We start from the raw sequence: 22301 nt of genomic DNA on the forward strand, positions 1-22301 counted from the left end.
CATACATGGAGGGGGCTTTCTGGGGGTCTAGCCTCTTGCCTGGAGTGTCATCTATTTCAGAGTAGGTGCCTGGGACACACACTAACCCCATACTAGGACCAAGGGGAGATTCTTTTAATTCATGAGCTTATCAATCTATTCACATGTTACATGTTCTCAGTTCAACTTGGGATAAAAACACACCTGCACAATACGACTGTTCTCAGATCCCGAGTCACCTCTCTGCTTAGAACACAACTCAGGAAGGCAACTCTCATCCTTTCTCTTTGTAACATTTCAAGATGGGCTCAAAGTTGTCATAAGACACACACACACACACACACACACACACACACACACACACACACACACACACATTTGCACAGCCCTGCAAGTGACTGAGTTTTCCTGCAGGCTCCTGGCCTTGCTTAGTGAGGCCCATCTGCAGCTAATGAGGAAGGCCCAGCCCATGACCACAGGCTGACTCAGGAGCAGTAACTGGTAAAGCAGAAAATGCAGCTCTCTCGTACCTGGGGTTTTAGGGTTGATTAACACAGACAATCATTTGAGAACATGACAAAAACACTGAGTCACTCACAGTGCAGGAGGCATTAAACAGGAAACACAGCAGGAATAGTCTAGAAATGGTGGGCTGTGCTATTTTGATAAGATTTCAGTATCTCTAGGACTTGGTGGTTCTCCCATCTTCCCTCTATCCCCAGAAATCGAGTGTTTCTGTCATGTGCAATGAGGTGCAAATATAAAGGTGGTGGCCAGGTTCTCTGTCCTTAAGGGCCACAGCAGGGTCAAACCTAAGTGGCCTTCAACTCCTGGAAGTTTGAGCTGGTCTGAAAGCCAACTGAAGGCCAAGACTTCTGAGAGAGAATGACGGGGCTGGGGTGAGAAGGGCTCCAGGTCAGTCCTCAGATGGGGAAAAACCGCGCAGTAAATCCACGCAAACGTCTGCCTCCAAGTCTTTGCTTTAGTTATCCCCTCTGCCTGCAGCCACCACCCTAATTGTGTGCTGGCTGACACCGTAGCTCTCCGCAGTCTTTGCTCAAATGCTGTGTTTTCAATGCTGACCCTTGAATGTCTCCCCGGCCCTGCCAGACCCCGTCCCTTTTCCCACTTTGTCCCCCAGAGATCGAATCTTCTTCTCACATCTGTGTCATTTGCTCATCCCTAATCTACATTGTGCTAATCTAATTGTGTCCCTGCCCCCAACACACACAAACTAGATAGAACATAAGATCCACAAGGGCAGGGATCTTTGTTTTATCTGGTATATTCCAAATGCATAAGGCAGCGCCCAGCACACAGTCGGCACTTAAGAAATAACTGTTGAATGAGTGAACAAACAAAAGACGCATGAGGGAAAGGAGCAAAACCTATGTCCTAGGACTGTCAGACTCCTCATAGGGCATCTCCAACCTTCCATTTCACAGACAAAGGGAAAGGACTTACGCAAGACCACAGAGCATCTCAGCACCGGGTTTGGAGCAGAGCTGGGTCTCCTGCCTCCTGGGCCACTCCTCTTTTAACTGTCATGATGCCGTGAAAACCTGAATATTCATCTTCCAAATAAAACTGATGAGGGGCCCATAAAAGAATTGTTCCTAATTCCTACTTTGTTTATGGGTAACAGGAGGTGCTGGAGACGCAATGAAGGTGCTAAGACACCCCAAGACCGGTGCTGGCCTCAACTTCCCAGAGGCAGCGTGAACAGTCTTTGAAGTCAGACGGGTCTGGATTCAAATCCAGATTCCTAACTACCTGCAGAACACTGCTCAGAGCTTAGCTTCCTCAGTGTACAACAGGGCTCACTGGGACAGGCACGCACGCAGGTCTGCTGCCTGGCACTGTCTCAGGCACACTGTAAGCTCAAGCATATGAATTTCCCTCTTCTCTACTGTTAGGTGGGACTGCCTGTGCTTGCCCAATACAGTCTTCTATGAGACCCTCTCTCTGGTTGTGGCAGGCCTTGTTTGTTGGCTAACCCCACGGGCATTTTCAGTCCCCATTTCCCTCGCTGCCTCCACCTCAGAGTACAGGAAAGCTAAACTTGTTTATCCAGACTCCCCTACAGCTAAGAATGGCCGGTAAGGATGGGACAGAGTTCTGGCCAATAACACACAGGTGAATGTCCTCCGGGAGAATCAGGGCAAGCTTTTGTTTTTCCCAATACGAGTGACCAATGCAGCTGGTGTCTTGACAACTCTTTCCTGCTTCTTAGTGCCTTGAATAGAAACATGATATCCAGAGTTACAGCATCCATCTTGCAACCATGAGGCAGGAAGTCAACAAATTCATTAGGACAGGGCAGCATGGTAGGAGCCTGGGTTTTGAATACATCAACGAGCCACTATACCAAGCCTGGACGGCCTGCCTCCAGACTTCAGACGATGTAAGAGACATAAGTACAGCTGAAAGCGTTCCTTAGTTATCATATGTATACAACAATAATCTGAGGGAACATACTCCAGCAGTAGGAAAGTGGAGAGGTCCCAGGTGTTAGGTGATCCTGGTTCTACCCCACAGGAAGCAGTAAGAATCAGTGAAGAGAGAGGTTTCTCTTACTCAGGACACATCTCAGATCCCCCTTAGAAGGTTCCCCCCCAAAACCCCAAAACAACCCCTTCAAACCAAAGGTCACACCATCCCAAGTCCTGTGCAACCTCTGTCACATGACCAGGCCAGAAATTGCTTCTTCTTTAAGCCCTCATTTGATATCATCATTAGGATTTTTTTTTTTTTTTTTTTGCTGGGGTTCTCTTTTTTTCCAAAAGGAATATTTATATTCCTGGCCATATATACCCAGAGCTGCTTATAAGCTACACTTAACTGCCCAAGCTAGACAGCAATAAACGTCCTTGACGGGACTTGTTTTAAGCCTTTGGATACATTAGCAAGTCCCAAAGACACTTCAGAACTTAAATACGGGAGAAAATGTTCCAATTACAACTGGCAAGACAGATCACAGGAGACGAGAAAGGGAAGAGGGAGGAACAAGATGGGGAGAGAGTCAGGGAGAGATAAGTTTCCTTTGTGGCCATGGTGTGACTCATTTTGGCAGGAGCTGGGTAATTCATTATTCCAGAGGCTCTGTGCAGCCTGGCCTGTGGCATGATTAATAGCCCAGTCCTGTGTGCATTGCAAATGCAACAGAGACAAATTCTAGCGCCTCTGAGAAGGCAGAGGCGAGCATGCAATTCTGGCTGGTGGGGGGTCAGCTGGCAACCCGAACAGAGCAAAAGAGCATTCTTTTTGGGGCGAGGCTGCCCAACCCATGAAGAAAAGGACACTTGCAGATGGCTCAACCAATCACACAAGGAAAGAGAGGGTTACAGGCGCATGGTAAAGAGCCCCCTGTGCACATGAAGAGGCAGACAAAGCTCACGCTAGACAGACAGACAGATCTAGATTTGACTCTCAGCTCTGACAACTAGCTTGCAAGCCACTTAACTCCTCGGAGCCCATTTCCTCACGTAGAACGTGAAGAGAACACTTGTCTTGCAGGGTTAATACCAGAACTCAATAAGGTGAGATACACACACACACACACACACACACGCGCACAGTGCTTAACACAATGCAGTGCAAATAGTGGGTATTTCACAAGCACCGGCATCGGTATCAGTGACTGGCAGTGCAGCCAGCACACCAGGATCAGGGACGGTGGCAGTGGGCTCTGCCACTTCATGGCTCTCAAAGAAGTCACTGAGATGATGCGGACAGCTTATGGGAAGAAGGAAAGGGCAAGTCCTGCGTCCTCTGGCCTTGAGGTCTCCCTTTCCTGGCAGAGCCTCGTAAGAAGGCAGATGGACAGGCAGAAGTGGGGTTCGCTGAGTGCTGGCACCATTATCCCAAAGCACAGGGTAGCAAGGCAGTGTAGACTTGACAGACAATAGCTTAATAACAGGCACAACTAGGCTAGTCGACTCTACCAAGTCTCATGGACCAGAAAACAGTCTTCCATTGCGACTTACTGTTATTCTCTTTGTAGAAATGTTCTAGCTGGAAAAAGGAAATTGTATTTATTGGGCGCAGGCCCTAAGGAGGTAGAAGTGATGGAGAAGCAGATTCTGACTCAACATAAGTAGACAACTAAAGGTGTGTAATACAAATATGGGGTTTGACTCATATGGTGGCGCTGGCCTTTTTAGGTTAAAAAAAAAAAAAGACCCCAAATAGCAGTACCTTCCTATGACACACAGACACAAATAGTAACTCTCATACGTGGAGGAGCTACCAAGGGTTAGGCACCGAATTCTTTCCTCTGTGCGTGTCTGCTCATTTCAATGCAACCTTGTGATACACGATTTATTATTCCCATTTCATAGAGGCTCGGGAAGGTTTAAATAACTTCCCTAGGTGACAGAGCAAACAGGAGGCAAAGTCTACATTTCAAACCAGTCCTGTCTGACTTCGAAAGCTTCACTCTGATTCACTACACCATACACCTGTACTCTACATTCTACATGAAGAGCCAAGGTGGCGAGTCACGTAGGGTCGGTGGGGGGGTATGTTCAAGCAAAGGGAGTCATGAATAATTCCATTTCCCACATAAAACAAGCTGAGAGCAGGAATCTTCAGTGCCTTGTTCATCTGCATGTGTTATCCGACCCAAGGGGAAACAGTAGAATAGCTTTATTACCTTCAGCTGGGGACGCACGGGAGGGGGCGGAGGGGGTGCGGCTGTGTCCCACTGAGGACCCTTAGGTCGCTGGGAACGCGGAGCCACAAGGAATGCGTTTAATAGCAATTTCAGCTTCTTACTGGTGATAATAACACGGTGTCTGTATCATTCTTCCCTCCTTCCGAATTGGGGGCGGGGCTGATGTGACTGTCAGCAGACAGAGGCCAGGCCTTGCTTGAGAATGCAAATCTTGTTCTGCAATCTGAATTTTGTCCTCTCGCATCACCCCCTGCATGACTCTGGGTGACGCCCGACGGGTCGAGATTTCTCCTTCCATCCTGCCTGATTAAAGCCAGTTATCTGTAACATAGGAGCATGAGTGCTCACTCTACAGCCTGAGGACAATACTCACCCAAGCCCTGGAGCAGACACTGATGGCTGCAAATGAACTGTGCGCGAAGTCTCCTAAGTAGAGTCGAGGTGACTAATACACAACATAGTGCAAGTTGGGCCAGAGGATGGGGGAGTGCGGGGTGGGGTGAGGGGCTATGCCGTTTTACCAGACTTCTCTTACTTTACTAATTTAATATAAAAGCAAGGTCAGTTTATTGGGGGGGGCAGGACAAAAATATATATAAAATAAAATATATATAAAAATATAAAAATACATAAAATAAAAATTTTAAGCTCTTCACTCCCATGTCATATATCCATAGGGCAGGGGCGAGTGAGACAAGATCATGTGTACTATATACACCATGAGCTGCTCTTTGCGTCTAACACTCTATCCTGGGATCTGTCCAACTTCAGCACGCACGCTGCCCCATCGCTCAAACGGCTGCATGGTATTCCACTGGCCAGATGCTCTTGGCCTTATTCCACCAGTTCCCTATCGCTGAGAATTTGGCTGCAGAGAACTTTCATTAGTGAGCAGTTCTGTTAAAGCAATAGATACACAGGGCTATAGAATACAGTGAGTAGTTACACAGATACATAGATACACAGGGCTATAGAATACAGTGAGTAGTTACACAGATACATAGATACACAGGGCTATAAAGTACAGTGAGTAGTTACACAGATACATAGATACACAGGGCTATAAAATACTTGACAATTCCCATCCAACTGAACTGAAATTCAAATTTCAAAAATAACAGTTTAAACAGCTTAGGAATTTTGAACAATTTTATTAATTTTAAATCTTTTGAATGCTTATTATTAAATGAGAAAGCTCCCATTATTGCCCCACATACTTATCAGGGAAATGAAACCTTTCCTTTTGCTTGAAGTGTTTTGACAGAATTTCTGAAAACAAGAAAGGAAGGGTCTCTAGGGGAAAGTGAACACACCAGGCATATGAGATTCTGGTGCTCCTCCTTTGGAGAGGGGTTATTTTCCATCAGTTACTCACCATGCCTGGTAGCTATCAGACAAAACCAGATTGCACTGAAAAGCACGACCTCTTCAGACTACCTTCCTACAGAGACCTTTCTTTTATTGAATTACTGTAGTTTTTAGAAAACTCTATAGCAGTCTTTTTTTTTTTAATTTTATGATGTTATGTTAGTCACCATATAATACCATCATTAGTTTTTGATGTAGTGTTCCATGATTCACCGTTTGCGTGTAACACCCAGTGCTCCATAGCAGTCTTTAAAGAGATCTTATATAGTAGATATCTCAAGATATCTCAAATAGTAGCTCATAATCAATAAACAATAAATCGAATAATAAAACTATATTTTTCTCTTACATTGGTCTTTATTTTCAAGGAAGGGCTTCTGAAATCTAACAAAGCCTGGTAGGTTTCAAGTCGTCTTTTATTGCAAACATAACCCCTAGGTGGAAAGTAGAGCCCAAAGTACTGACGTAAGTTTCCAAGGCTGGGAGATACGCCGGGTCCAGCGGACCACGGATGCACCATACCAAACGCCTGAACTTGATGGGGTTGCAAACGAACTTTATGTGTCAGCAGCTGCAGGTACAGATGCAGCTTGGCTCATTCTCTACACATGGTGGGCATTTAATAAATACGTGCTGAGTGAATGAAGAAATGGTTTTGAAAGGCAACATATTGTCAAGTTGTCTCCTGGCGACAGACCACATTCCTAAGAACGGTGAACAGAAGAAAGGATAAAATCTGGTGCCAAGAAAGAAGTATAAAGATTATATTTCCAGAAGCGTGCCTCTCTGGTCCACTGTAAAAGTGTGAAGCGATTGAAATAAATCTTCAAGGAACACGCAAACCTTCCTATCTGCCCAGTCTTCCTAATTCACCCTTTTGTCCTGCCCGTTCCTGTACCCATGAAAATGACCAGGGAAGCTCAATTCTTGCCAGGGCTTCGTCCTCCTCTCGTAACACTCGCACTCATAACAATCCTAATAAAGTAACTCTCACTAAGGTCTAAATGACTAATGTTCTTTCAGCAGGATTTCTTATATAGTCACACAGACCTTCCAGAACCTCTGAAATCACCCCATGCAGCATGAGGCCCCCCATGGTTACTCTTACACCAGGCTTTGTCCACTCCTAGAATTGTGCATTGGGCTCCAAATTCTTTCACTGATCCCAAACTATATTCCTTAGCATTAATCTGAGGAAAGAGGACCAAGGTATCAATATAATTCTAGGCTTTGGCTTCGCCAGAAGTCAGTCCTCTTCTACCTTACTGACAACCTCTAAGTCACAGGGATCGATTTTATGTCACCAAAAATAAGTCCCACATATAGTACAGCCACTCAGAACAGTTAGAAGGCTAAACCAAGGGTAAACGTTTGAAACACCCTGATTCTCTACGGTACATTATAAAGCAGTCAAAAATATCTGTGGCCCAGAAGCAAACTAGTTAGTTCTTGTTAAGTATAACTATTGTTTGAAGAATTGCTTATAGGCAATTATGATACACACGTCTGGTCTGGGACGTATATTTTGTAGTGGCTCCTCTGAAGGGATCTGCAAATTAAATTATTTAAGTGTGCTTATCATTAGCAGTTTAAATAAATGACATTTATTTTGGCAAGAGATTAATTTTTAACGTGGCAGCTGTTTTCAGACAGATTGTTGTCGGGTTATGACAGTGACTAACTGAGAGAAGGAAGACATTTACAGGAGATTATTTTGGTTTTAGACTCTCAGCTTCCATTTCTCCAAAGAGGCAAAAAATGTTGTCGATGCCCTGAGATCCTGGGTCCCGAAGACATTGCAATATTGGCATCTTTGTGACCTGATTGCAATAATAACCCCACATGTGGAGAACTAAAAATGTTCTTTAAAAGAGAAACTCTTCAAATATACTGTGCGGAAGCTGTTTTGTGGGTAAGCTGGAGATTTATATAGGAGTACATCATAGAGGAGCGGGGTTAGATACTGGTAATCTTCTGAAAAGAGAGTTGGAAGATGTGGGTTCAAGTCCCAACTCTGAGAAGCCCAGTAACTTGGTGTGCACTTGAAAAGGCTTCTGGCCTCAGCGTCCCATCTGCAAGAGGAGGGCATGTGGAGGTCCCCGCTAAAATCCTTTGGTGAAAAGTCCACACACCTGTGAAACCAGCCTGGGCAGTATCAGATGTTGCCCAAGTTTGTGCTGTGGCTTATACGAAGACCACAGCGTATCTCTCCATCTATTGCACTGAAAACCCACAGTTCCTACATCCCATTTGCCTCCAATTTTCACGTCTAAACTTTCAGCCTCCATCCCTGACAATACTGTCACCTGACTTTGCAGCTATCAATGGGATAGTAATCCCAAATTATGTTTGATTACGGGCTAGCAGAATGGAAAAGAAGGGGGCTTCCTGGAGAAGGGGACAACTGTCACCATCTACTTAAACACTGCTTTGAATTTATTAGCAAATTGCCAGTTTATGATACAAAGTAACAAGCCACAAATCAAATTTCAATGAAACAGCATGACAGGCTACAGAAATAACATGAAGTAGGTACCAACATCCCGTTCCATTTGCTCTCCTTGAAAAGAAACTTCAATATTAAACTTTGAGCAATGGAGAAATGAGGAAGCCTATTTTTAATCAGAAAAAGATGACCCAAGACAACAAACTGGCTTTTTTTTTTAACATAAAAAGCTCTCAGAATATATATATATATATATTGCTAACAATATAAACTATAATCAAAATAGAAATTTGTTATCTATTTTTAAGTTTTTATTTAAATGCCAGTTAACATACAGTGTAATATTAGTCTCAGGTGTGCAATATAGTGATTCAACACCTTCATAAGAAATCTATTCTCTAATAAGAAACAAGAGTAAGTTCAAGACAATATAGAAAACGGTTTCAACATTTTTTGACAAAGAGGCAATCAGAAAAAAACGGGTGAATTCATGGAAAAGACTCTCACTTGAGTGTCTTATCATTTTGAATTCGAATAAGGCTTTTCAGTTCTCCCTCTGGATTACATAAATCATAGGCCCAAAGGCACGTGAGAATTCTCCCACTGCAAGACTCAGGACGAGACATGAGGCGCAGTTTTCAAACAATGAAGAAGTCATACCTTGAAATCGTAGGTGGCGTCTGGGTTTTCGTCACAAGCAATGACTTCGGGTGCCATCCAGTAAGGGGTCCCAATGAAGGTATTTCTCCTGCCCACTGTTCGATCGAGCTGGGCACTGACGCCGAAGTCCACTATTTAAGAGAAGACAAATGAATAAAATCTATGATCCTTACATGGTGATAAAATGAATGTGCATTTTTTTTTTTTTACTGCGACAAAATAAACATATCACAAAACGTATAATTTTAGTCATTCTTAAGTGTACAGTCTATCTCATTACATACGTTCACATTGTTGGGCCACCATCACCACCGTCCGACTCCAGAACGCTTTCATCTTCCCAAACTGAAATTCTGTACTCATTTAAATAGTAACTCTCCATCTTCCCCTCTCCCCAGCCCCTGGCAAGCACCATTCTACTTTCGGTCTCTATAAATCTGGACTCCTACAGCTACCTCATATAAGTGGAGTCATACAGTATTTGTCTTTGTGTGACTGGCTTATTTCAATTAGCATAATGTCCTCAAAGGTCATCCATGTTAGAGCATGAGTCAGCGTTTCCTAACTTTTTAAGGCTCAATATTCCACTGTACATAGGCGCCATGTTGTGTTTACCCACTCATCTGTTGATGGCCAACTCGGGTAGCTTCTCCTTTTAGCTATTGTGAATGTCTACTTTTAAAGTGCATGTATTAACGGATAAAGTGTACCAATGAGGAAAGCCCAAAATGTTGTGTTTGGTTAAACCAAGGGTCCGTAGGGACCAAACACAGGTGTTAAATCAAAAGCCAGCCAGTTTACCATAGAAGATAGTACTTCGGGGATGCAAAGAAAGTGGTTAAGAGCCAAGTTTCTGGAGTCAGACTGCCTAAGTCTGCATCCCATTTCTGCCACTTACTAGTGATGTGACCTGGGGCTAGCAGATCAACTTCTTTAAGCTTCAGTTTCCAAATTTATAAAATGAGGGTGATGATGTTTACTTACATAAGGTTGCTGTGATATAAAAGTGTGTACAGGGCCTGACATAATATTCTCTCAACAAGTGACTGTTAATTAGTGATGAGTGAATATTCTGAGGATACATTATCTAGGCAGTCCATACAAACATATGTACACACACACACACACACACACACACACGCCTTCCCTAAGTAAAGTATGCTTTTGTTTTAAAAGGGAATATTCATGAGATGAAAGTTTGGCCCCAAATGCTGAGAAAAAATGGAAATTATATATTTTAACAAAAAGGCAAGAACACATGTTTGGGATATAAACATAGGACGTATTTCAATCTCTTTGAAAATAAACAATCATATGGCCAATAATTCCTTTCTAGACGACAATCCCAGGCACATCCTAGGCTGGCTGTCAATCCATGCTCTTACTCATAGACACTAAGCAGGTGGAGTCTGTGCAGCGTGCGGAGGTTCTCTACCTATCTGGACAGTCCCAGCACCAAGGAAAAGGGTTCCCTCACTGGTAACTCCAGCACACAGAAGTAGGAGAACCAGCATGCTTACAAAGATAATACCGAACACCCCTTTTGTACAGGTGCCCAAGGTAATAATGAAGTCGATGTAAATAGAACTTAAAACATATGGGAATATAGCAGGAATTCATTATTCTAAATACATCTAACTGTGGGTATTTTTCAGTAAAAAAATGGGTCATCACTGTTCTGTTATAACAGCAACAAAGTAAACAAATGGTGAGATACAGGAAACCATTGCAAGGTCAGTCACTTCCAGTCTAAATGGCTTTTGCTTAAGAAACCCTCAGTTACTTCTGCGTAGTAAGCAAATGGTCCTGTCTGCCATATTGTGTATCAGTTCACTCCTCAAGTGCTTTTAGAAAATGTTTTGAAATAGACAAAGAAACATTTTCCTTCTCATACTTTAGTACAATGACCTCCACATTCAGTGACAAATTTACATTCATTAAAAACAAAACAAAACGACAACAAAAACCAACCAGCTGTTGAAATAATCTTATCGATGCCTTCAATTCCTAGGCTCACTGGATTCTGTTCTTACCTAGTTTAACTTCTGCATTCTCAGTCAGCAAGACATTCTGCCCTTTAATATCTCGATGAATCACTTTATGCTGGTGCAGATGACTCAGCCCCTGGAGTAGCAGGAAGTTGAGAAGGGTTAACGGGAACATAAGCCAAATGCAAATAAATTATTTGGGTTGTCAATGATCCAAAAAAGATGTAAACTCACTCATACGTTCTTTATTTTTTTTTTTTGAACTTGCATTATCATACTCGTCTTCCACGTGTGTATAGTGCATTTCTAAACTAGGCAATTGATCAATATAAACGGAAATACAGAAGCAGTCTTTGCAGTGCACGCTGCTGGATTAAATGAACTGCCTGCATATCGGCCGTGGTCTCAGGTAGCACGGACCCACGAGAACAATGACGTGGTTCTGGCATGCACGAGTTTTAGCTAACACTGCTAGGAAAAGTGAGGATTGCCTGCATCTGCTAGTTTGTAAGAGGAACATCTATCGTCTCTGTGCAGAAAACTAACCTGCTTTAACGAAGTCCTCCGCTTTTTTTCTTTTTTAGCAATATTTGAGAGTTAAAAGTTGCTCACTAAATTTGACTCCTGAAACCAATACTGCAGTCTGTGTTAACTCACTTGAATTTAAATAAAAACTTGGAAGAAAAAAAATAGTTAAAAGTTACATTATATCATATACTTTTAATTAAGCACAATATAGTATTTCTCAGAGCTGACAAGAAATCTCCCATTGTCTTTAGCCAATGGGGCTCACATTAAAAAAAAGAAAACAATAGTTTCTAGTTCCTTTATTGGCATCCGTCACTGTCACCTTAACGCTTTATGATATTTGTGACTTTGTGTTCATTGTATAAAATAATTATTTGGTGACATCCAAACCTGACTGTGTTCCATTTCTCCATGAATTACTTCCTCTTTGGCTTATTTATGGCGTGAGTTCTGAAACCTACGGACTTGCTCTAAGGTAGTGATACGTTTCTCAAAGTAATCCCAAATCGGAGTCTAGAAGCAAATTATGTTATGCTAACATTTGCTAATTCAAGGCACTGTATACTTAAGTATTGTCATTTTTTTACTTATACTTTTCTGTACTTTTAATTTTCCTCCATAACGAAAAAACCCTGGCATGGAAAGATGAGGTGGACACAAAAAGAAACAAAACTAAATATCTGAATTCTTTTGTTGAAAACACTCAGCATGAGAATCTGGATGCCCCAGAAAGATCCATGTGTACATTCAGGAAGATCAGTAAACACAAACTATGTGAGAAATTGAATCGCTGGTTTGGGTTTTAAAAAAATGACCTTTCCTCTCTAGTCAGTTCCGCTCAAGGTAGGCGTCAAGCAGAATAAAGTGTATGGTTTTCCAGCTTACGCACATGCCGTGAGCACTTGGAGGGACAGAAGACCCCCACACTCCTTCACTAGCAAAGTGGTTGGAAGTGGGTAGAGCACGTAAGTGAGCCAAACAGTGTAGCTAATGAGACCATACGGCGCATGGGAGGCTATCTCTGAAACTGCTTGTCACTGAATGTCCCTTCCAGTGAGTCACCTTACCTCAAATGCCAATATCTTTTGGGAAAATGTATTGGAAGAAACACACTCTAATAAGGTACTGAGAGATACTCATCGGCTGAAACATCAGCTGCTTTCAGACCCATGGCTGATCCCCAGGGCTCCCCATCCATGGGTCCCCAGCAGAGCAGAAAGGTGTATTGCAGGACCAGCACCGGAGACCCAACAGATTCTTGGCCCCACTGGGTGGTCTGGACGCCTAAAATAATCCCTTGTGCTTTCTCTAAATGAGTGAAATTCTAAGTCAGAAATTCAAATGAAGTTTACACAAAAGCACCTCAACACTCGAAAATAAATGTCAGATTTGAAGGACAGCAGCAACCATACCCCCTTGTTTCCCGCTCAAATTTTGTCGTGTTCTGAATCAGAAATCTTTTTTGCCCACCCAAGCCATGGAGGTTTTATCCTATGTTTGCTCTTAAGAGCTTTATTTATTTATTTTTTTGTATCTTTTACATTTATATCTCTAATCCAGCTGGAATTAATTTTTGAATATGGTATGAAGCAGGTATCAAGTTTCATGTTTTCCCATGACTCTTCAATTGATCAAGCACTATTTAATGATAAGAGCACCCCTTCCCCATGGCCTGTAGCGCTTCTTTTGCCATAAATCAGGTGTCCAGATGAAGTGGGTCTGTTCCTGGAATCCTGATTCTTCTGTTCCCTTGGCCATTTGCCTATTCTTGGGATAATACCACTCTGTCTTATTTACTTAGTAGCTTTATAATAAGTCTCTATAACTGGCAGCATAAGTCCTCCAGCTCTATTCTTCAAGACTGCCTTGCTGTTCTTGGCCCTTTGCATTTCCATATAATGTTTTAAAAATCAGCTTGTCAATATCCACAGCTATACCTAGAAGGATTTTGATGGGGAGTTCAATGAAACCATGGATCAAGCCAGGGAGAAATCACATCTTCATAATATTAAGTATTCTTATCTGTGAAATGGTATACCCCTTCATTTATTAAGGTCTCCTTTAATTTCTCTCAGTAATATTTTGTGGTTTTCAGTGTAGAAGTCATTCACATCTTTCTGTAAACTTATTTCTAAGTATTTGACTTTTATGCTATTATAAATAATTATTTTTAAGGTTCACTTTTTTTTTGGCCTAATGTGATTTGAATATTTTTAATGTCTTCTATCATCCACCCGTAAACAGCACATAAGCTGTCTCTCAAAAGTGTATCTTGGACACATCATGAAAACAGTTCTAACTTGTACTCCCTTAGATTAAGAAGGCAGGGATTATAAATAAATTAGATCGCCAAGCACATCTGGTAAGAATGCTCAGTGAACACACATAGCCTCTATATCGGTAGCAAGAGATAATTAAACTAGTCTGACTGAACTAAAATATGACCATTCACCTTCTTCTCCCTGAACTGAGCTCAGTAACTTTGACACTATCGTCCAGATCACCTGACTGAGGTCAGTGGACAAAACTGGACAAACAGACATAGTCCTGTCTAGCTATTTTGATCAATTTAAGTGACAAAGTCTCAAAGACTCTTTTTTAAATTTAAAATCAGTTAAACTAGGTTCTATATGCTAAAATGGTAAATGTCATGCAATCCTTAAACTAGTTATAAACTTTCACAAATGGAAAATTCAAATGAGTAATCAAAATACCTCCAAGAAATTCATTTCCTAGGTGAGACCTGATCTCTATGATCTAAAATCAGATTTCTAATTGGAAATATCACGGGAAATGAATCCCTTGCTAAGGGAAGTCACCCAATGTCAACCCTCCAAATGAGAGTGCACAGAGCCTGCTCAGAACGGCTCTCACCTCCATGGGAACAGACCCCAAAACTACCACTACCATCATCACTGTTAGAATAAAGACGTTTAAAAACGTCTGCAATGCTTTTGTGAATGTCAGTGGAAGGTTGGTACAAAGTTCAACACGATACTCCGGTCGTCACTTACTCGTAAGATCTCCCTGCAGATGTATGCGATCCACTCCTCCTTCAAGGTGTTACCTTTTGTGTTCTTGATCAGGTCAGTGACAGAGCCAGCGCCACAGAACTCCATCACCAACTGGCAAAGGAAGCAAACATGCTATTATTATAATTACACTTCAACAGCTTCCACTGGGTTGAGTTAAGAAAGCATAAGTCATTCCAGTTGGCTGCTTTAGAATGCCATTCCTGTAGAGAATAAGTGATCATAAGACAGCATGGAAAACATAAACTTGTATCTTAATTTCTTTCTAAAATGACGGAAAAGAAAGATTATTTTTAATTTTCCAACCTGAAAATTATAGTTGGAAATTGAGGGAAATCCCCATATTCTAAGTATTTTTAAAAATGAGGGCAGCTAGGTGGCTCAGATGTAGTCTGAGAATATCTCTGTGTTCTTAGCCAGCAACTGATCTCATCTTTCCTACAAAAGTGGATCATTCCCCTGTCTGAAAGAACTATGGTTTTCTAGGCAACCTGATGTTAGGACAATAAAGTATATACTGTTTATGCTATTGGTTTGTAAGTGGCACTGTAAGCTGTCAGAGTGGAGACTATCTGTTTTTAATTAACTTCAGCAAATGTTCCCAGGAGGTTAGACACATCAAATAAATTCAATAAACAATAAGCCTTAATTTAGCACCTTTCATCCAAAAAGCTTCAAGTTCTCTATAAATATAAACTCATTACAGCACTCAGCAACTTTATCAAATAGGCAGAAAATAATCATCTCCCTTATTTAATGGAGAAATAGAGACTAGACAGGAAAAGCAATTCATCTGATTTTACATTCATTTTCTAGGTTTAGGAAACACATCCATTTCCTTACTTTCTCCCCTTTCTTAAAAAAAAAAAAGAAGAAAGAAAGAAAGAAAGAAAGAAAGAAAGAAAGAAAGAAAGAAAAGAAAGAAAGAGGAAAGGTCTCCAACAAATGGCATCTTATTATTAACTACTTATATTTTTTTCATAATTATATGAAAATAATTCAGAATACTTAGCAATCGAGCTCTGACTAGACACTAGAAACAGAACTAAAATGGACCCATAATGAAATTACACTGACGGCTTTGGCTTTGTCCAAATGTATATTCTTAACATCAGCACCATGTATGCCTAGTAGAAACTCAGTAAAACTCATGAAGTGAGTTTCATGAATGAGTTTCCAATGCCTTTTCTGACTGGTCTTACGATCCCACAAAAGGTAGGGAAACCCTACATCTTCTCTAGTACCAGCGGAAGTAAAAAGTCCTCGCAGGAGATTGTGTAAGGAAATTTGAGAGCTACCCCAGAAGACCACATTGCAGCCCAATAAGAGCCGTGAAATTATCATATGTGATAGTCGGGAAGCTATTAAAGACATAGGTCATGTTAGAAAGAACTCAAGAGTCAACTTGAGGAGGTTCTCACTGGCCAAAAATGGGATGATTTGAGCATCAGTAAGAGTAACAACTGCAATGGCTTGAAACATATTAAATTTACCCAAAGGCGTTAACAAACAGCCCCTCAAAAAGAACGGAACTGGCACTGGCTTATTCTGAGACTGGTAAATGGAAGGAAAGAATTTCTTAGACGAGTTTTAGCGCTGGATAATTAAGTAATTAAAAGGGGCAAATCTTCTCTTTATAAAATGCAGGCATTCCATGTAATAAATGAAGAGGACATAATAGAATTAAATGTCACTATTTCATAGTCCCTGACAAACGAATGAATTCAAGCACTGATGAGCAGTGGCTGCTAACATAAAAAACCTAAAAGTAAGGTTAGACAGCATCTGCCTCTCGATTAGAATAACAACATCACCTAAGAAGGAACCTGGCCAAAACCAAATAACAAAAAACAAACCAAAAGAACCCCAGAATCTGATCAAGCATCTATTTCCAACTACCACATTACAGAAAATTCAGAGGACTGAGGAACACGTTACCTCATGGGGATACAACTGAGAAAACCCAGCACAGGAAACTCCACAGGGCAAATGACCCATCTGCTTCAACAAATAAATTGCAAGAAGGAAAAAAGGAGATGGAGGGGATATCTACAGACTTAAAAACAGTAAAAAGATATACCAACAATCTGCAAGGGATGCAACTTATCTGGATATGAGGGTTTCTTTTTTAATCTCAAAATTTTGAGGCAATTAAAGCTTTGAATACAGATTAGATATTTGATGATGCTAAGGAAATATGAGGGTTTTTTGAAGTGTGATAATGGTACTGTGGTTATGTAAAAAAAAGTTCTTATCTGAATTACTATGGATAAAATGATATGATGGTCTTTTCTATAAATGGTGCTGGGACAACTGGATATCCACATGTAAATGATTAGTGTTGAACCCTGACCTCACCACACAAAAAATTATCTCAAAATGGATCAGAGACCTAAATATAAGAGCTGAAACTACAAAACTCTGAGGAGAGAACATAGAGGGAAATCTCCATGACCTTGGACTTGGCAATGGTTTCTTAGCTATGACAATAAAAATACAGGCAACAAAAGAAAAAACAGATAAGGTGGGTTACATTAAAATTGAAAACTTCTGTGCATCAAAGCATACAATGGAGAGAGTGAAATGAAAACCAACTGAATGGGAAAAGTATTTGTAAATCATATACCCAGTAAGAGTCTAGTATCCAGAATATATAAAGGACACTTACAGATCAACAATAAAAATATAAATAACATAATTTAAAAATGGGAAACAGAGTTGAATAGACATTTCTCCAAAGAAGATACACAAATAACAATCACATGAACTGATGCCTAACATCAACAGTCATTAGGAAAGTGCAAATCAATGGGGTAATTGGGTGATAGGCATTAAGGAGGACATGTGGTGTGATGAGCACTGGGTGTTACAGGCAACTGATAAATTACTGAACACTACATCTGAAACTAATGATGTACTATATGTTGGCTAATTGAATTTTTAAAAAAAGTGTAAATAAAAATCACAATAAGATACCACTTTCTACCCACTAGGATAGTTTTAATTTTTGAAGAAAGCCAGAAAATAACATGTGTTGGCAAGGATGTGGAGAAATTGGAACCCTTGTTGGAGGGAATGTAAAATGTTGCAGTCACAGACAGTTTGATGGTTTCACAATAAGTTAACACAGAATTGCCATATGACCTAGCAATTCCCCTTCTAGGCATATGCTCGAAAGAATTGAAAACAAGTATTCAAACAAAAACTTGCATCTGAATGTTCAAAGCACCACTACTCACAATAGACAAAAGGTGGAAGTAACCGAAATGTCCACTATCAGATGAATAACAAAATGTGGTCTATCCATATAACAGAGTATTATTCTGCTATGGAAAGGAAGGACGTACTGATGCCTGACACAACATGGATGGATCTTGAAAACATTATACTCATTGAAAGAAGGACCAAAAAGGCTATGTACTGTATAAATCCATTTACATGAAATATCCAGAAAGCAGATGAGTGGTTGCCAGGTACCGGGGGGAGGGAGGAATGGTGTGAATGGGCGCAGAGTTTCCTTTTGGGGTGATGAAAAAGTTCTGGAACTAGATAGTGGTAACAGATGTACAATACTATGAACTTCATGCCACTGAATTACATATTTTAAAATGGTTAATATGCTAAATTTTGTTATATATATTTTGCCAGAACTTAGAAAAAGTGAGATGATGAGAAGATTGGTTTTGAAATAATAGTAGAAGGGAAGACGTGGGTGAGCATGTGTTTGGGGCAGGACTGGTCAATGATGGAGGGTTGTTGGGGCTAGTTTAGGGCACATGGGTGTCCATTATATTGTTCTCTTACTATTGTGTGTTTGGGGGATTCTCTATAACACAGAGTTAAAGAAAATCCCATTATGTAGCAAACCCTAGTTCAATGGCAGCAGGACAGACCAAAGGAACATCCTTGGGTAGAAAGAAAATATTTTCCCAAGTGAGCAAAATATGTTCGTGCCCTTTCTCAAATCCTATTTTGAAGAACACAGTGACCAGACCTCCTACGAATGCCCCCATTGCTCCTGTATCAGCTGGAGAACACGTCCTACCACTGAGCTCTATTAGGCCACGTAATTATAGTTCCCAAAGAACGCAGTGGAAGCCCAGTGGCTCTGGTCTTTTAAAATTAGATTGGACAAAACACTTTCAAATATTCAGTAGGAAACCATCCTGCTCTAGCCGGGCACTAATGTCAGTGATTTCTGTAATTTGCTTCTCTATTCAGCTCCAGCTGAAGGCTGCTAAATTCTTTTCATCTCACTACGGAATGAAGTGATTGTTAAATTATGTAATGGGATTTTTTTTTTTTTAAGAGAAAGAAAGGAAGAAACCAGCATTTGCTAGGAACAGGTTCCCACAGCCACACAGCAACACTGATAATTACTGCCACCACGCAGCAGGGACCCTCCCTCACCACAAGTAACCTCATCACATCAATAAACAGAAACAGGGCTCAACATGTCAAGCCCAGCAGCGGTAAGTCAATAACTTCCCATCTCACAAGCAAGAAATAATGGATCATTAATATTCTCCCCAAAAGAAAGTTCTCAAAGAGTTGACACTGGGGCAACAATACTCGTTCACATTTACTGAGAATTTGCCACGTGCCAGGCACTGGGCTCAGTGATTTGCAACTACTGTTTCATTAATTCTCCTTCCCCTCAATTCCCTTTTCCTTATTTACTTGGAAATGAAGCTTAGTTATGGTCTGCAGGCGTATCCAGAGTCTATATAGTTATTAAGTAAGTAGAGCGGGGTTGAAAGCATGGTGCTCTCTCAAGTACTAGCTATGTGACCTTGGGCATGCATGTTCTCTAACCACCCTGGGCTCAGCACCCCACCACCAGCACTATAAAATGGAAAATAAAATAAAATAAAATAAAATAAAATAAAATAAAATAAAATAAAATAAAATAAAATAAAATAAAATGTATGATGTGAACATTAAGTGTGTCTATGAATGTAAAACTCCTAGTAGCCCCAAATCTTAAACTATATTTATTACTTTTTATCTACTGGTCTGTTTGTACTTCTTAAAAAAAAGTAATGAGGAAGAGTTTCCAACTCAAACGACGGTATCAATAGCTTCCCAAGATCCACTTTACTTGGATGGTGAAAAAATGGCTGACAGGTGCGTATAAAGGGCATTGCACACATGTGTTTCTAAAACCCCTAATTAATAAAAGAGCACGAAGGACACATGTCCTTTTTTCAAGCTGGTATCTCATGGCAAGAAGAAACATGCATTCCAGGATGTTGGATCTTTTATTTGGAAAGCTGAAGAGGTGGAGGGAGAGGTTTAGAAGGAATGGCACATTTGAAATGCTCATTCAATACCACCTAAACAACTGGGTCAGAAACAGGATACACCTACATGTCACTTGGGAAGACAGAAGGATGGCTGGGTTGGAGGTGAGGACAGAAGCAAGCTCATGCAGGATGGGGGTTGGACCTGGACCTAGAACTGGAACCATTCCACAGAGGAGATATTTGAGAAACAGCACAGTAGGGATGCCTGGGTGACTCAGTCAGTTAAGCGTCTACCTTCGGCTCAGGTCATGGTCCCAGGGTCCTGGAATCGAGTCCCACATCAGGCTTTCTGCTCAGAGGGGGGCCTGCTTCTCACTCTCCCTCTGCCTCTCCCCCTGCTCATACTCCTTCTCTCTCTCTTTCAAATAAATAAATAAAATCTTTAAAAAAGAGAGAGAGAGAAGAGAAACAGCACATTTAGTGCAACCCAATTAAGAGGGAAAGGGTTACTTGGATGACTTAGACATAGTAGTTATTTCTATCTAAATTAAAAAGTCAAATTATTTCCAGAGCCTGAAAATCTGGGGTTAAGTCTAATGTTTCTAACCATTAAATAACATATTTTTAATTACATAAAAAAAGGTTAACTTTTAAAAACAAAGAGTTTTTTTTTTAAAAAAAACAAAGAGTTCTAACATATGTCACAACTTACGTGGTTGTTCATCATGTATTTTTGTCAGTTGTCTTCTATTTCTGACCAGCAAGTTGTTTTTTCTTAGAAGTTGTGGGGGGAGGGGACAGTATTTAAGCAAAAGGTCTTTCATCTCAATTGAGCCCAGAGGGAATTTCAGAATCAGTGTCTGAGCCAGCCCTGAGCTCACCTCCTCATCGGGAGGGACCTTCAGGATGCAGTCACTTGCTGTGGTCACTTCTGACCTGCGCTTTCCAGCCCCTATCACCTCTCAAGGAATTTTAAAAGGTGTATCCTTAGAGCCAGCTTAAGAAGCTTAGGACGATTTCGGGGGTCCCTACAGTATTCGCTTATATGCTGGTTAACTGGTTTTAAGTTCCTGTAACAAGAAACACTTTATGGTATTTAAAAACTACAGGCACTAGCCAAAAGTACCCTAATTTTTTCCCCCGAAATGTCACTAGTCAGTCAGTCACCCACAGGAATAACTGACTACTAACAGGTCCTTTCTTTTATAGTAAAAGGAGGGGCAAGAGACAGGGGAGAGGAAGAGGAGGGGGCAGGATGCCAAAGGTCCATCTGAAACGAGAGAGGTTTGAACCCAGCAATTGCAGGGGCACTCGAAGAAAGGGGTAGGGAAGATAAACATCCAAGAATTCACAGCTCTGCAGAGGATCAGCCTATTGACCTTGAAGGTCCAGAACATCAGCAAGGCAAGGGTATTTTTATCATGTGTGGCTGCGAATAGCCACACATCTCATCTGCATGATTTATGAAGGTGGAAACAAAACCAGGACTTTGTTATAGAATGCTGTCTCACTTGCCAGAGGGAGTTTAAAGTCCCACAATATCAAATACATGTGTATACAAGTACAAAAAACTGGGAGGCATACCTATGAACACATTTATCATTTAAATCAACTTATGTAAAGGTGAGGTAAAACTGTTGGGAATTCCAAATTTGAAGAAGCAACCTAAACAATTCTTTGCATTCATTTTTAAACTAGCATGTATTTCTTTTTAAGATTTTATTTATTTATTTGACAGAGAGAGTGAGAGAGCACAAGCAGGGGGAACAGTACAGGGAGAGGGTGAGGGAGAAGCAGTGGGGCTCCATCCCAGGACCCTGGGATCATGACCTGAGCCGAAGGCAGACGCTCACCCATCTGAGCCTCCCAGGCGTCCCCATAAACTAGCATGTATTTGAAAAAAAGTATTCCTTTGGTATTTACATTATAATTTTAGACTTGAAAAAGAAGTGCTTGAACTATAAATTCTAAGTTTTCCAAAGATAAAAAAATCGAGTCTCAAGGATGTGAAGTGTCCCAAACTTTATCGATATAGTTTCTGGATAATGAACAACTTTATACCTTGAGAATGACAATGGCGGTTTGAGTATACAGCGCCAACTGGTATTTTTAGCCACAAGAAGCCATTGGAAAGTCTCAACGGTCAATGGTCACCACGTCTAAGGAGAGAGCGTCTCAGCGTCAGCATGGCTCTATTTAAGGAATGAGGGAAGTTAGTTGCATCTTGTATTTGATTTCTGGTGCTCTCATTTCTCAGTATGTATGCAAGATCTGCTGGCGAATTTTTCCTATTAGGAGTAAACCATTACACGTCCATTCTGGCCAGGGACCCGCTCACAGAAACTAACCTTATGAAGGCTGTAAGAAATGTTCAAGTCT

At 41.0% G+C, this 22301-nt stretch overlaps 1 protein-coding gene across 8 annotated transcripts in view; it reads right to left on the minus strand.

Moving 5' to 3' along the window:
- The window catches only part of TNIK (TRAF2 and NCK interacting kinase), a 373645-nt gene that overhangs the window by 107679 nt on the left and 243665 nt on the right, over window positions 1-22301 (minus strand). For all 8 annotated transcript variants that reach the window (XM_087861395.1, XM_087861392.1, XM_087861390.1 and 5 more), the window contains exons 5-7: window positions 14659-14769; window positions 11162-11252; window positions 9129-9259 (exon numbers count right to left, since the gene is read on the minus strand). In XM_087861395.1, the coding sequence (XP_087717521.1) occupies window positions 9129-9259; window positions 11162-11252; window positions 14659-14769 (333 nt within the window). The remainder of the gene's footprint in view (window positions 1-9128; window positions 9260-11161; window positions 11253-14658; window positions 14770-22301) is intronic.

This window comes from Ursus americanus, chromosome 4, assembly GCF_024610735.1.
Source record: "Ursus americanus isolate L20-20 chromosome 4, mUrsAme1.1.p, whole genome shotgun sequence".
NCBI classification, from domain to species: Eukaryota; Metazoa; Chordata; class Mammalia; order Carnivora; family Ursidae; genus Ursus; species Ursus americanus.